This window comes from Pseudophryne corroboree, chromosome 3, assembly GCF_028390025.1.
Source record: "Pseudophryne corroboree isolate aPseCor3 chromosome 3, aPseCor3.hap2, whole genome shotgun sequence".
Taxonomy (NCBI): Eukaryota; Metazoa; Chordata; class Amphibia; order Anura; family Myobatrachidae; genus Pseudophryne; species Pseudophryne corroboree.
Window position 1 is genome coordinate 45,800,894 of NC_086446.1, and position 15,292 is coordinate 45,816,185.

At 48.4% G+C, this 15,292-nt stretch overlaps 1 protein-coding gene across 2 annotated transcripts in view; it reads right to left on the bottom strand.

Moving 5' to 3' along the window:
* Positions 1–15,292, bottom strand: part of LOC135054681 (oocyte zinc finger protein XlCOF22-like) — a 54,506-nt gene that overhangs the window by 9,193 nt on the left and 30,021 nt on the right. For both annotated transcript variants that reach the window (XM_063957939.1, XM_063957938.1), the window contains exons 4-5: positions 3,828–3,906; positions 1,491–1,588 (exon numbers count right to left, since the gene is read on the bottom strand). In XM_063957939.1, coding sequence (XP_063814009.1) covers positions 1,491–1,588; positions 3,828–3,906 — 177 coding nt within the window. The remainder of the gene's footprint in view (positions 1–1,490; positions 1,589–3,827; positions 3,907–15,292) is intronic.

A 15,292-nucleotide genomic window follows, 5' to 3' on the forward strand; every position in this document is an offset into this window, starting at 1 on the left:
CCCATGACCAAGACGGAGCACTGCTCCCAGGTGGAGCGTCCTTGTCTTAGCAGGAGTCGCACACACCGGAGCTGCCAACCCGCATGCTTTTCTTGTTACATTTCTAACAAACATAACAGGTCTTGGAGGTCCTAGTTGGTGCTTTAGACATGTTGTTAAAACCTTCTACCAGGGTATTATGCAGCGCTTCCACCCTTTAAACTAGGAAGAGAAAGACTGAGAGATGATGGAAGCAAAGGTATCGGATCCGGCAGAAATTACCCTTCCTTTCAGTATATAGAAAAGGAGCAGGACAAAATAAATTTTAAAAAAAAATTATTACACCAGCCGACTCGCATCCCTCACAACCCAACTGTAAATCAGCTACGATGGTAGAGTTGGTATCCGCTTGCTTCCATGTATTTTCTTCAGGATCTTTGTAATAGAAGTCCTTTGAAAATATAAATAGTAAAGTAGATTATTCTGTTCAGGAGATCCTCTTATCTAAATATATAAATTTACCAGCAGACGGAGCTGTTGTTACAAAAAACCATCCCTCTTGTATCTATACGAGGGGGAGAGCTTATCCCTGCCCCTTGGAATGTCTCATAGCGGCGCCCATCAGCGAGGCTAAAGGGACTGTCTGCCCCCTGGTGTGCGCGCTCCGGGACTCTGTCACTAAGTCTCGTAGCGGCGCCCATCAGCGCGGCTAAAGGGACTGTCTGCCCCCTGGTGTGCGCGTTCCGGGACCCTGTCACTAAGTCCCGTAGCGCTAGTCAGCGGCTGTACAGTGTGGGCGGCTTACTCACATCCACCCGGCGCACTCCTCCAGCCCTGCGCTACTCACTGCGATCGCTGGTGACCTCATGTTATACGAGAGTAACCTCTCGGGCTTTGCTGACAAGGGGATTAAATAATAAAAATAAAAAAGCTAACTGGGTCCTTATTTAAATTTTTTTATAGTACTCACTCTGAGTTTCTCTGAGGATCTCCTTGTCGAGAGATACAGGTCCCTTCAAAATGGATCTTTGTCTCTCCAATATAAAGATGCCTTGTCTCTCTTTTATTAGGTGGATGCCGCACACTGTTTTAGAAATGTTAGTCAGGAGCTCAGTGCTTCCACGTGCTGTACCTCTAGCACAATTTTTCAAACTGGGGGAGGAGGGATGTGAAGGGGGAGGAGCCGGCTGTGCAGACAATGCTAATTTTTAGATTGTGCCACACCTCCGGTTGCAAGCTTCACACTCCTACTGTATAGGGCTCCAGTGTCCCCTAGTGGATGAAAGAGAAATAAAGTTTTCCAGCATTTGTGGGCTACATGCAAAAGTAGCCAGTAATAACCCTGCATGCAAACACAATGTATTTGCCTATCCCTTGCATTATAAAATGGTTTTCCAGGTAGCCACTTACTCTTACTGTATTCCTAAATAAGAATCAGGCCCACAGTTTCACTAGATATCATATAGTGACAGTCACTTTGGAATATTATGGAGACTCTAATTCCCACCTACCTGATCCTCCTGTGGGATCCTGTGATTCTCCTCTGTACAATCCTGGGAATACAGAGGACGGGGACATCTCTCTGGGGTATCTCTGTTACTGGGTCCATCTGTAGGAGACACACAGTGACTGAGTACAGTGTATATATGTGATTATCAGATGGTGTGTGTGTGGCCGGAGCCCCCCTGGCCAATAGCAGCAGCGGCACTAAAAGGGTTAACCCTCCATGCCTGGCACCATTTAAATGGACAATGGGCGCTTGGCGACATTTTTAAAAGGAGCACTTGGCTCTAGGCACCATGCACTGTACATGACTAAATGTATGTTCAATAATGTGTCTTAATATGTTATATTGCTGCGCTGTGCGCAGTTGGAGAATTATGGACGGCACGGTTATAGAACTGCAGGGACATTACACTTATGAGAAAAGTATGAGGTATTTGGTTTCTAAAAGGCCTTGAGAATTGTTTTTAGACATTTTAGCACAGAAAGTCATATGTTGTCAAGTGGCAGGCTTTTGGTGGGCAAACATTGTCTTTGAGATACAAACTAAGGTTCGGAAAGAAGACTGTTTGTGCTTTCAGCATCTCCTGTTGGGTGATAAGCCAAAAACTGGTTCTGCATGGAGATGTGAAAGACAGGAGTGGATGCTAAATCAGATTTTGGGGGTAATTCCAAGTTGATCGCAGCAGGAAATTTTTTAGCAGTTGGGCAAAACCATGGTGGTCATTCTGAGTTGTTCGCTCGCAAGCTGCTTTTAGCAGCATTGCACACACTAAGCCGCCGCCTACTGGGGGTGAATCTTAGCTTATCAGTAGCTCGAGACTTACTCTTCCAGTGCGATCAGTTCAGTGCTTGTCGTTCCGGGTTTGACGTCACAAACACACCCAGCGTTCACCCAGACACTCCTCCGTTTCTCCAGCCACTCTCGCGTTTTTCCCAGAAATGGTAGCGTTTTCTCACACACTCCCATACAACGTCCAGTTTCCGGCCAGAAACACCCACTTCCTGTCAATCACACTCCGCTCTCCAGAACGAAGAAAAAACCTCGTAATGCTGTGAGTAAAATACCAATCTTCATAGCAAATTTACTTGGCGCAGTCGCACTGCGGACATTGCGCATGCGCATTAGCGACTAATCGATCCGTTGCGGAAAAAAAATAACGAGCGTTCAACTCGGAATGACCACCCATGTGCACTGCAGGGGGGGCAGATATAACATTTGCAAAGAGAGTTAGATTTGGGTGGGTTATTTTGTTTCTGTGCAGGGTAAATACGGGCTGATTTATTTTTACACTGCAATTTAGATTGCAGATTGAACACACCCCACTCATATCTATCTCTCTCTGCACATGTTATATCTGCCCCCCCTGCAGTGCACATGGTTTTGCCCAACTGCTAAAAAATTTCCTGCTGCGATCAACTACCCCCTGTGTTTTACGAATGCAATGTAGGGCATCTTTCCAGTAGGTTTTCGTGTAATAACAATTTGGTTTAATATTTCCTAGGCTGCATTATCTAGGATGCAGAGTTATGTTTAAACGACAAGAACGTTGTCTATGGGTGAGAGGGTGAGTGCAATTTAAATTCTAATTATATTCACATTTGAGAAAGAGACAGGGATATGATAATCAGATTGTGTTTGGTTAAGCACACTGGTTTGGATTATGTATGAAAAGGAGCAGAAATTTGCTTTATCCAATTGTTAAACTCTTTTGAAATGTAACATGTTTTTATTTATATTTTTTGTGAGATAGAATGAAGGTGGGACCACCCCTTATAGTACTGTATGTTGGTTTTAGATAAAAAGGAGGCCTGATGCCTCAGAGTGTATTATACCATCTTATTTCTGCTGTGAACATCTTGCTGTATTGCTGTTCCACTGGAAACAGGGAGGGTCCTTTTAAGGACTTTATTTGAGCGAATAAACATATTTTGACTCAAGACGACCGCTTCATCTTGTGACCAGCAGGGATACATGAAATGTAGCCCCGTTCTCTGGCTGTCCAGGGTAACCCTAGTGTCTTCAAGCTCCGCTTTCCGCCAGCTACCATGCAGAGGCCTGGTCAAGCGACCAGTGGGAATCAATCAACGCCACACAGCTGTGGTAAGATGCCACGGGAGCAAGGAGTCTGGTGGTGGCAGCATTGTACCTGCCGACTGCGCAGTGGGTGGAGTCAGTAACAGTAAGCATGAATCTTAATTGGCCAGGTCCCGTGTGACCTAAAGCCGTTCCGTGACCGTGGGACACAAGTCAGTGAGGGCTTGGGAAGCATCTGGTCACAGTGTGTATATAGGTAGCCCCCATACCTGCTCCCCTTATACAATAAATGACAGTCTCCTCTTACCCAGTGATGTGAGGGGCCGGTGATTCTTCATCATCACATCCTTGTACAGACCCCTGTGTTCCTCTATATACTCCCCCTCCTGCATGGAGACATAGACAGTGACATCCTGACACCTTATAGGAACCTGACAATGATACAGTCATCACCCAGACACGTCCCCTGGTGTTACTGTATAATGTCCCATTCCCAGCAGTCACCTCTCCAGTCATCACCCAGACACGTCCCCTGGTGTTACGGTATAATGTCCCATTTCCAGCAGTCACCTCTCCAGTCATCACCCAGACACATCCCCTGATGTTACTGTATAATGTCCCATTCCCAGCAGTCACCTCTCCAGTCATCACCCAGACACATCCCCTGGTGTTACTGTATAATGCCCCATTCCCAGCAGTCACCTCTCCAGTCACCACCCGGATACGTCCCCTGGTGTTACTGTATAATGCCCCATTCCCAGCAGTCACCTCTCCAGTCATCACCCAGACACATCCTCCGGTGTTACTGTATAATGTCCCATCCTCAGCAGTCACCTCTCCAATTATCACCCAGACACATCCCCTTTTTGATACTGTATAATGTCCCATTCCCAGCAGTCACCTCTCCAGTCATCACCCAGACACGTCCCCTGGTGTTACTGTATAATGTCCCATTCCCAGCAGTCACCTCTCCAGTTATCACCCAGACACATCCCCTTGTGATACTGTATAATGTCCCATTCCCAGCAGTCACCTCTCCAGTCATCACCCAGACACGTCCCCTGGTGTTACTGTATAATGTCCCATTCCCAGCAGTCACCTCTCCAGTTATCACCCAGACACATCCTCTTGTGATACTGTATAATGTCCCATTCCCAGCAGTCACCTCTCCAGTCACCGACCGGATACGTCCCCTGGTGTTACTGTATAATGCCCCATTCCCAGCAGTCACCTCTTCAGTCATCACCCAGACACATCCCCTGGTGTTACTGTATAATGCCCCATTCCCAGCAGTCACCTCTCCAGTCATCACCCAGACACGTCCCCTGGTGTTACTGTATAATGTCCCATTCCCAGCAGTCACCTCTCCAGTTATCACCCAGACACATCCCCTTGTGATACTGTATAATGTCCCATTCCCAGCAGTCACCTCTCCAGTCATCACCCAGACACATCCCCTGATGTTACTGTATAATGTCCCATTCCCAGCAGTCACCTCTCCAGTCATCACCCAGACACATCCCCTGGTGTTACTGTATAATGCCCCATTCCCAGCAGTCACCTCTCCAGTCACCGACCGGATACGTCCCCTGGTGTTACTGTATAATGCCCCATTCCCAGCAGTCACCTCTTCAGTCATCACCCAGACACATCCCCTGGTGTTACTGTATAATGCCCCATTCCCAGCAGTCACCTCTCCAGTCATCACCCAGACACGTCCCCTGGTGTTACTGTATAATGCCCCATTCCCAGCAGTCACCTCTCTAGTCATCACCCAGACACATCCCCTGGTGTTACTGTATAATGTCCCATTCCCAGCAGTAACCTCTCCAGTCATCACCCAGACACGTCCCCTGGTGTTACTGTATAATGTCCCATTCCCAGCAGTCACCTCTCCAGTCATCACCCAGACACGTCCCCTGGTGTTACTGTATAATGTCCGCTTCCCAGCAGTCTCCTCTCCAGTCATCACCCAGACACGTCCCCTGGTGTTACTGTATAATGTCCCATTCCCAGCAGTCACCTCTCCAGTCATCACCCGGACACGTCCCCTGGTGTTACTGTATAATGTCCCATTCCCAGCAGTCACCTCTCCAGTCATCACCCGGACACGTCCCCTGGTGTTACTGTATAATGTCCCATTCCCAGCAGTCACCTCCCCAGTCATCACCCAGACATGTCCCCTGGTGTTACTGTATAATGCCCCATTCCCAGCAGTCACCTCTCCAGTCATCACCCAGGCACGTCCCCTGGTGTTACTGTATAATGCCCCATTCCCAGCAGTCACCTCTCCAGTCATCACCCAGACACATCCCCTGGTGTTACTGTATAATGTCCCATTCCCAGCAGTCACCTCTCCAGTCCTTACCCAGACACGTCCCCTGGTGTTACTGTATAATGTCCCATTCCCAGCAGTCTCCTCTCCAGTCATCACCCAGACACGTCCCATGGTGTTACTGTATAATGTCCCATTCCCAGCAGTCACCTCTCCAGTCATCACCCGGACACGTCCCCTGGTGTTACTGTATAATGTCCCATTCCCAGCAGTCACCTCTCCAGTCATCACCCGGACACGTCCCCTGGTGTTACTGTATAATGTCCCATTCCCAGCAGTCTCCTCTCCAGTCATCACCCAGACACGTCCCATGGTGTTACTGTATAATGTCCCATTCCCAGCAGTCACCTCTCCAGTCATCACCCGGACACGTCCCCTGGTGTTACTGTATAATGTCCCATTCCCAGCAGTCACCTCTCCAGTCATCACCCGGACACGTCCCCTGGTGTTACTGTATAATGTCCCATTCCCAGCAGTCACCTCTCCAGTCATCACCCAGACACCCCCCCGGTGTTACTGTATAATGCCCCATTCCCAGCAGTCACCTCTCCAGTCATCACCCAGACACATCCCCTGGTGTTACTGTATAATGCCCCATTCCCAGCAGTCACCTCTCCAGTCATCACCCAGACACATCCTCCGGTGTTACTGTATAATGTCCCATCCTCAGCAGTCACCTCTCCAATTATCACCCAGACACATCCCCTTTTTGATACTGTATAATGTCCCATTCCCAGCAGTCACCTCTCCAGTCATCACCCAGACACGTCCCCTGGTGTTACTGTATAATGTCCCATTCCCAGCAGTCACCTCTCCAGTTATCACCCAGACACATCCCCTTGTGATACTGTATAATGTCCCATTCCCAGCAGTCACCTCTCCAGTCATCACCCAGACACATCCCCTGGTGTTACTGTATAATGCCCCATTCCCAGCAGTCACCTCTCTAGTCATCACCCAGACACATCCCCTGGTGTTACTGTATAATGTCCCATTCCCAGCAGTCACCTCTCCAGTCCTTACCCAGACACGTCCCCTGGTGTTACTGTATAATGTCCCATTCCCAGCAGTCACCTCTCCAGTCATCACCCAGACACGTCCCCTGGTGTTACTGTATAATGTCCGCTTCCCAGCAGTCTCCTCTCCAGTCATCACCCAGACACGTCCCATGGTGTTATTGTATAATGTCCCATTCCCAGCAGTCACCTCTCCAGTCATCACCCGGACACGTCCCCTGGTGTTACTGTATAATGTCCCATTCCCAGCAGTCACCTCTCCAGTCATCACCCGGACACGTCCCCTGGTGTTACTGTATAATGTCCCATTCCCAGCAGTCACCTCTCCAGTCATCACCCAGACACCCCCCCCCGGTGTTACTGTATAATGCCCCATTCCCAGCAGTCACCTCTCCAGTCATCACCCAGACACATCCCCTGGTGTTACTGTATAATGCCCCATTCCCAGCAGTCACCTCTCCAGTCATCACCCAGACACATCCTCCGGTGTTACTGTATAACGTCCCATCCTCAGCAGTCACCTCTCCAATTATCACCCAGACACATCCCCTTTTTGATACTGTATAATGTCCCATTCCCAGCAGTCACCTCTCCAGTCATCACCCAGACACGTCCCCTGGTGTTACTGTATAATGTCCCATTCCCAGCAGTCACCTCTCCAGTTATCACCCAGACACATCCCCTTGTGATACTGTATAATGTCCCATTCCCAGCAGTCACCTCTCCAGTCATCCCCCAGACACATCCCCTGGTGTTACTGTATGATGTCCCATTCCCAGCAGTCACCTCTCCAGTCATCACCCAGACACATCCCCTGGTGTTACTGTATAATGCCCCATTCCCAGCAGTCACCTCTCCAGTCATCACCCAGACACGTCCCCTGGTTTTACTGTATAATGCCCCATTCCCAGCAGTCACCTCTCCAGTCATCACCCAGACACATCCCCTGGTGTTACTGTATAATGACCCATTCCCAGCAGTCACCTCTCCAGTCATCACCCAGACACGTCCCCTGGTGTTACTGTATGATGTCCCATTCCCAGCAGTCACCTCTCCAGTCATCACCCAGACACATCCCCTGGTGTTACTGTATAATGCCCCATTCCCAGCAGTCACCTCTCCAGTGATCACCCAGACACGTCCCCTGGTGTTACTGTATAATGTCCCATTCCCAGCAGTCACCTCTCCAGTCATCACCCAGACACGTCCCCTGGTGTTTGTGTATTGTCGAAGTCGAAAATATTACAGCCATACACATCACGAACTAACTCCACACAGATGGCCTCTGAGCGCGTACTTGTTCTGCCGTGCGTGCACATATTCACGCGGTCCTGCGTATTAGTGCGTTGTATGAATAATTACGGTAGCATTTGTATTCGCACGGAAAAGCCACAAAGACATCTCATATTTAATCCACATAGTGCAAAATGTACACATAGCCCACATGCACCACACTAGCAAGTTATACTTGTTTAAAAAGGTACAACAACAAAGGGATTCACCTTTACAGGATATGAGGGGACAGCATTAAGTTAGGAGGTGGTGTTTGGTATCCATCTGTAGGGTATTTTAAGAGCAAAATTCTGGTAGGAGTTTGCAGAAGATAGCATTCTCCACTGTATTTACTGTACTCTGATATTCGGAGGGAACCCAGTGGAGACCAACTGCAAGTGCTCCTAGACCAGGCATCGCCCACCTATTCAAACCAACCTATGACCCCTCCTGTACTGTAAATGACCAGCCATTTGACCTATAGATGAAGAGATTACAGTTTCTATTGTATTATGTTTTAGCCAAATGTATAAAAAGCCCAGCTGCCTGGCCGGACTCTCTCTCTCTCTGGTCATCTTGACTGAGCACCGGGTCCGTGTGGCACTGGCAAAACAAACGTATGTACTATTGATTGTAGCCTCTTTTCTCTTATTGTAATTGTATTGTTATTGTAACCCCCTTTTTGAAATTATATGTTGGTGGGTCGGATCCCAGCATTTTAAATACAATTGGTGTTGTGTCTCTTTAGGTTTAAAGTGTATTTCAGCCACACGTGTAGCTGCATTGTGCTTACAGCGTGTCGGTGTGTGTGTACGCTCAGTGAGTAAAAATAGGATTTTAATACCTACCGGTAAATTCTTTTCTCCTAGTCCGTAGAGGATACTGGGGACTCCAAAAGGACCATAGGGTATAGACGGGATCCGCAGGAGCTTGGGCACACTATAAAGACTTAAACTGGGTGTGAATTGGCTCCTCCCTCTATGCCACTGTCAAAGTCAGAAAAATATCATGCTACACGTTGCCATATATTCACCCCATGCGCTTGCTCGCTGCACATGCACATTCTCTCCCGCGCGTGCGCATACTCGCAGTTGCGTGACGGTGCCCCCACGGGCGTGCGCTCGAGCGCATGGTATGTGCATTTACGGTAGAGTTTGTGTGCGTCTAGCGGGCGACTCAATCGTTAAATAATAAATCCAAATAATATGTTTTATAGATAATGTTCCCCTTAATAATAACTGTAAGTTTGTTTATTGTAGCTGGTCCCTGGACAGAGGAATTCCTCTTTGCATGATACGAAGGGTCAGATAGGGTCAGAGCGGTGGTTCCTGGTACCTAACTAAAGAACATTTTAATAGGAACAATCCGGTGCTGGTTAGGTAAAGATTAATCGCTCCTGCGAATAGTTATGTCCATTAGTAATTTCTGGACATTTACTATGTTTGCAGTTCATTATCCATGCGGCAGGAATCCGGCGATTCCCTCCCACCTGAGCAGTTTGATATAGTCACAGCCCACCTGTTTAAACCAACCTATGACCTTTTGTTATAATGCGAGGAGACATTCCTGTGTCCAATGAACAATGAGATTATAGGTCCCTTTGTAGTGTACTGTATGTTGTGTATATAAAGGCCACTGTCCCCAGACCGGCCAGTACTCTCTCTCATCAACATTTATCGCTGATAATTGGAGGACTGGATCCGGTTGCGCTGGCGAGTGTTTCCCCCGTATGGTATGTTTCTCTGTGGTCACTTTGTTACCCATTTAATGTAAGCCATTCATTCTCAGTTTATGTATTTGTGTTTGCGATCGTTCGCTATTGTGTATATTTCTGTTTAGTTATTCTGTTAGAATTATATGTTAGCCTGTAGTGTTTGAAATGTCAACTGTGTTTCCCCTTTTGATATAACTAAAAGCTTGTTAGTAAAGGTTTCGGAGCCTTAGCAAAGTATTGTGTGTTTATTACGTTACTGAGGGTAATCGGAGCGTCTCATCCGCTCAAACAGCTTTTATATTAACAAGGTTAACCAGTGTCTCATCATTACAGTATCTCAATACTAGGTATTTTAGTATAATCATACCTTGAGTAAAGTTTAAAAGGTTATCATCTGTGTGTACGCTCGCTGTGTGTGTTCCGTACACCCAGCGCAGCGTGTACGTAACTTGCGTACCACGTGCGAGGTCTTCATACGCAAATAGCGTACGGAGTGCGTAGCACGTGCACGAGGTTCAGCGGCCATTACGGCTTCACGATATATATTTAATAGCTTGTGTTATAGAGTAGAAAATCAGCTTTGTCACCCCTCCTCCAGACCTCAGTAACAGGAACAGTGCCGAGGAGAGACGGACATTTCGAGGAAAGGATTTTTGTTTAAACTAAGGTGAGAAACATACCAGCCCACATCACAACATACCGTACAACTGGAATAGAATGAAACCAGATAACTGTATGAACTAACAGCAGCAACAAGCTGAAGAAAACCAATACACAATCCGTGTGTAAACAAATACAACCAGTAATAATACAACTGCAAGAAACAGTCCGCACTGGGATGGGCGCCCAGCATCCTCTACGGACTAGGAGAAAAGGATTTTCCGGTAGGTATTAAAATCCTATTTTCTCTTACGTCCTGGAGGATGCTGGGGACTCCAAAAGGACCATGGGGTCTATACCAAAGCTCCAGAACGGGCGGGAGAGTGCGGACGAATCTGCAGCACCGATTCGGCAAACATGAGGTTCTCCTCAGCCAGGGTATCAAACCTGTAAAACTTAGCAAAAGTGTTTTAACCCGACCACGTAGCTGCTCGGCAAAGCTGAAGTGCCGAGACTCCTCGGGCAGCCGCCCAAGATAAGCCCACTTTTCTGGTAGAATGGGCCTTTACTGACTTCGGCAATGGTAGCCCAGCCGAAGAATGAGCTTGCTGAATCGTATTACAAGCGCAGCGAGCAATAGTCTGCTTAGAAGCAGGATTTCCAATCTTGTTGGAAGCATACAGGACAAACAAAGCCTCTGTTTTCCTGGTAAGAGCCGTTCTGGCAACGTAAATTTTCAAGGCATTTACAACATCAAGAGACCTTGGAACCGCCACAGCATCCGTAGCTACAGGCACCACAATAGGTTGGTTGATGTGAAAAGAAGAAACCACCTTCGGCAGAAATTGAAATCCTCAATTCCGCTCTATCCGAATGGAATATCAAATAAGGGCTCTTGTGAGACAAGGCCGCCAATTCAGACACTCGCCTGGCCGACGCCAGAGCCAAAAGCATGACCACTTTCCAAGTGAGAAACCTTAACTCAACCTTACGCAAAGGTTCAAACCAAGGAGACATAAGGAACTGCAAGACCACTTCAAGATCCCACGACGCCACCGGCGGCACAAATGGAGGTTGTATATGCAACACACCCTTCACAAAGGTCTGTATCTCACGCAGGACGACCAATTCTTTCTGAAAGAAAATAGATAAAGCCGAAATGTGCACTTTTATGGAACCCACTTTCAGGCCTGCATCTACGCCTGCCTGCAAAAAATGGAGAAACCGACCAAAGTGAAACTCCTCCGCCGAAGCTGCTTTGGTCTCACACCATGAAACATATTTCCTCCAATTACGGTGATAATGTTTTGCCGTAACCTCATTTCTAGCTTTAAGGAGAGTGGTGATGACCTCCCCGGGAATACCCTTCCGAGCTAAGATTTGGCGCTCAACTTCCACGCTGTCAAACGTAGCTGCAGTAAGTCCAGAAACACGCAGGGCCCCTGCAATAACAAGTCATCTCTTAGAGGAAGCGGCCAGGGATCTTCAACTAGTAATTCTTGAAGATCTGGATACCAGGCCCTCCGTGGCCAATCTGGAACGACGAGTATCGCCTGATCCCTTGCTCGTCGAAAGATCCGCAGCACCTTTGGAATGAGAGGAAACGGAGAGAAAACACATACACCGACTGAAACACCCACGGAGTCACCAGGGCGTCCACTGCACTGGCTTGGGGGTCCCTTGACCTGGAACAATACCTTGGTAGCTTCTTCTTGAGGCGAGACGCCATCATGTCTATCAGAGGAATTCCCCAACGCTTTGTCACTTCTGCAAATACCTCTTGATGAAGAGCCCACTCTCCCGAGGGAGATCGTGTCCGCTGAGGAAGTCTGCTTCCCAGTTGTCCACTCCCGGGAGGAAGACTGCTGAAAGAGCACTCACTCTCTGTTCCGCCCAGCGTAGTATTCTTGTGGCCTCGTCCATAGCCACCGTGCTCCTTGTTCCGCCTTGGCGGTTTACGTACGCCACCGCTGTTATGTTGTCCAACTGGATCAGGACAGGGAGACCCTGAAGAAGGTTCTTTGCTTGTAGAAGGCCGTTGTAAATGGCTCTCAACTCGAGAACATTTATGTGGAGACAAGATTCCTGGCTTGACAATTTTCCCTGGAAATTTCTTCCTCGCGTGACTGCGCCCCAGCCTCGGGGCTTGCATCTGTTGTCAACAGGACCCAGTCCTGGATTCCGAAACGGCGTCCCTCTAGAAGGTGAGAGCTTTGCAGCCACCACAGGAGCGAAATCCTGGCCCTGGAATATAGACTTATTTTCCAGTGCATGTGCAGGTGAGACCCGGACCAGCAGATCCCATTGAAACACCCGGGCATGAAACCTGCCAAACGGAATGGCTTTGTAAAGCCGCAACCATCTTCCCTAGTACCCGAGTGCATTGATGAATCAACACACTTGTCGGCCTCAGACGCTCCCTGACCATGGTCTGGATTTCCAGAGCTTTGACCTCCGGAAGAAACACTCTCTGTATTTCCGTGTCTAGGCCCATGCCCAGGAAGGGCAGCCGAGTGGTCGGGATCAACTGAGACTTTGGCAAACTTAGTATCCAACCGTGATGTCGCAGAACCGACAGGGAGAGATCCACATTTCTTAACAACTGTTCCTTTGACCTCTCCTTTATCAGGAGATCGTCCAAGTACGGGATAACTGTGACCCCTTGCTTGCGAAGGAGAACCATCATCTCAGCCATTACCTTGGTGAAAACCCTCGGGCCGTGGAAAGCCCAAACGGCAACGTCTGAAATTGGTAATGACAATCCTGCACCGCAAACCTCAGGAAAGCCTGATGAGGAGGGAATATCGGGATGTGTAAGTAAGCATCCTTTATGTCTACTGACGCCATTAAATCCCCCCCTTCGAGGCTGGAGATCACCGCTCGAAAAGACTCCATCTTGAACTTGAACGTTTTCAAATATGGGTTGATGTATTTTAGGTTCAGAATCGGTCTGACCGAACCGTCCGGCTTCGGCACCACAAAGAGGCTCGAATAGAACCCTTTCCCCCGATCTGAAGGGGGAACCGGCACCACGACCCTCTGTTGACACAACTTTTGTAAAGCATCCCTCACCACCTCTCTTTTCGGGAAGAGAAGTTGGCAAAGCCGACACGAAAAACTGGTTGGGGGGCATCTTCTGAAACTCCAGCCTGTACCCTTGGGACACTATTTCTAAGACCCAAGGATCCAGGGCCGAACGAACCCAGACCTGTTTGAAGAATTGGAGACGGCCCCCCACCGGTAGGGACTCCCCCAGTGGAGCCCCAACGTCATGCGGTGTACTTGGTAGAGGCAGGGGAGGTCTTTTGGTCCTGGGTGCCTGACACTGCAGGCGACTTCCTTCCCCTACCTCTACCCTTTGAAGCGAGGAAGGACGAGCCCTTACCTCTTTTGTACTTATTAGGCCGAAAGGACTGCATCTGCTGATAAGGTATCTTTTTCCGTTGTGGTGGAACATATGGAAGAAAAGATGACTTACCCGCAGTAGTGGTCGACACCAGGTCAGCCAGGCCGTCACCGAACAAGACACTACCTTTAAAAGGGAGAGCTTCCATATTCTTCTTGAAGTCGGCATCAGCATTCCATTGGTGAATCCACAGCGCCCTCCTGGCCGAAATCGCCATGGCATTGGCTCTTGATCCTAAGAGGCCAACATCCCTCGCCGCATCCTTTAGGTAATCTGCAGCGTCCTTAATATAACCAAGAGTCAAAAGAATATTATCTTTATCAAGAGCATCCATATCAGAAGCCAAATTTTCAGCCCACTTTGCTATAGCACTACTCACCCATACCGACGCCACAGCAGGTCTGAGCAATGCACCAGTATTGACGAAAATGGACTTTAATGTCGTCTCCAGCTTGCGATCCCCAGGATCCTTGAGGGCAGCCGTGTCAGGAGACGGAAGCGCCACTTTCTTGGACAATCGCGCGAGAGCTTTATCCACATTTGGAGACGACTCCCATTTGTCCCTATCGTCAGAGGGGAAAGGATATGCCATCAAAATTCGCTTGGGAATCTGCCACCTTTTTTCAGGGAACTCCCAAGCCTTTTCACAAAGTTCATTCATTTCATGAGAGGGGGGAAACTTTACCTCAGGTCTTTTCCCCTTAAATAAACAAACCCTTGTGTCAGGAACGGTAGGTTCCTCAGATATACGTAAAACATCTTTAATGGCTATAATCATGTACTGAATACTCTTGACAACCCGTGGATGCAAAGAAGCCTCATTCAAATCGACATCGGAGTCAGAGTCCGTGTATCTGCCATCTGGTTAGAAGCACGCTTCTGTGACCCTGAGACTGTTTGTACCTGAGACAATGCGTCCTCTACCGACTGTCTCCATGTTTGTGTCTGAGAATCAGATTTATCCAGTCTCTTAGATAATAAAGCCACATTTGTATTCAGTGTACTCAGCATAGTCATCCAATCAGCAGTCGGCTGTGCCGACAGACACATACTTAAATCTTTCTCTGCAGCCCCCATAACTTCCTCTGGGGACGAACACCCAGGCTCAGACATGTCGACACCTCGTGCCGACACACTCACACTTACACAGTCCACAAGCATGGGGACAGCCCCACAGAGAAGCCCTTAGGGAGAACACAGAGAGAGTATGCCATCTCACACCCCAGCGCCCATATACTAACAGAAGTTAGTAACATGCTCAGCGCCGACAATATAACTTGAAAAGCACCAAATTTAAGTGCCCCCCCCCCCCGTTTTCCCTCCCCAAGTACTTGCAGCAGCTTGGAGGTCCGGGCAGCGTCTCTGCAGCGCTGTAAGAATAGGAGAAAATGGCGCTGGTGAGCAATGTGCGGCAAAGCCCCGCCCCCTT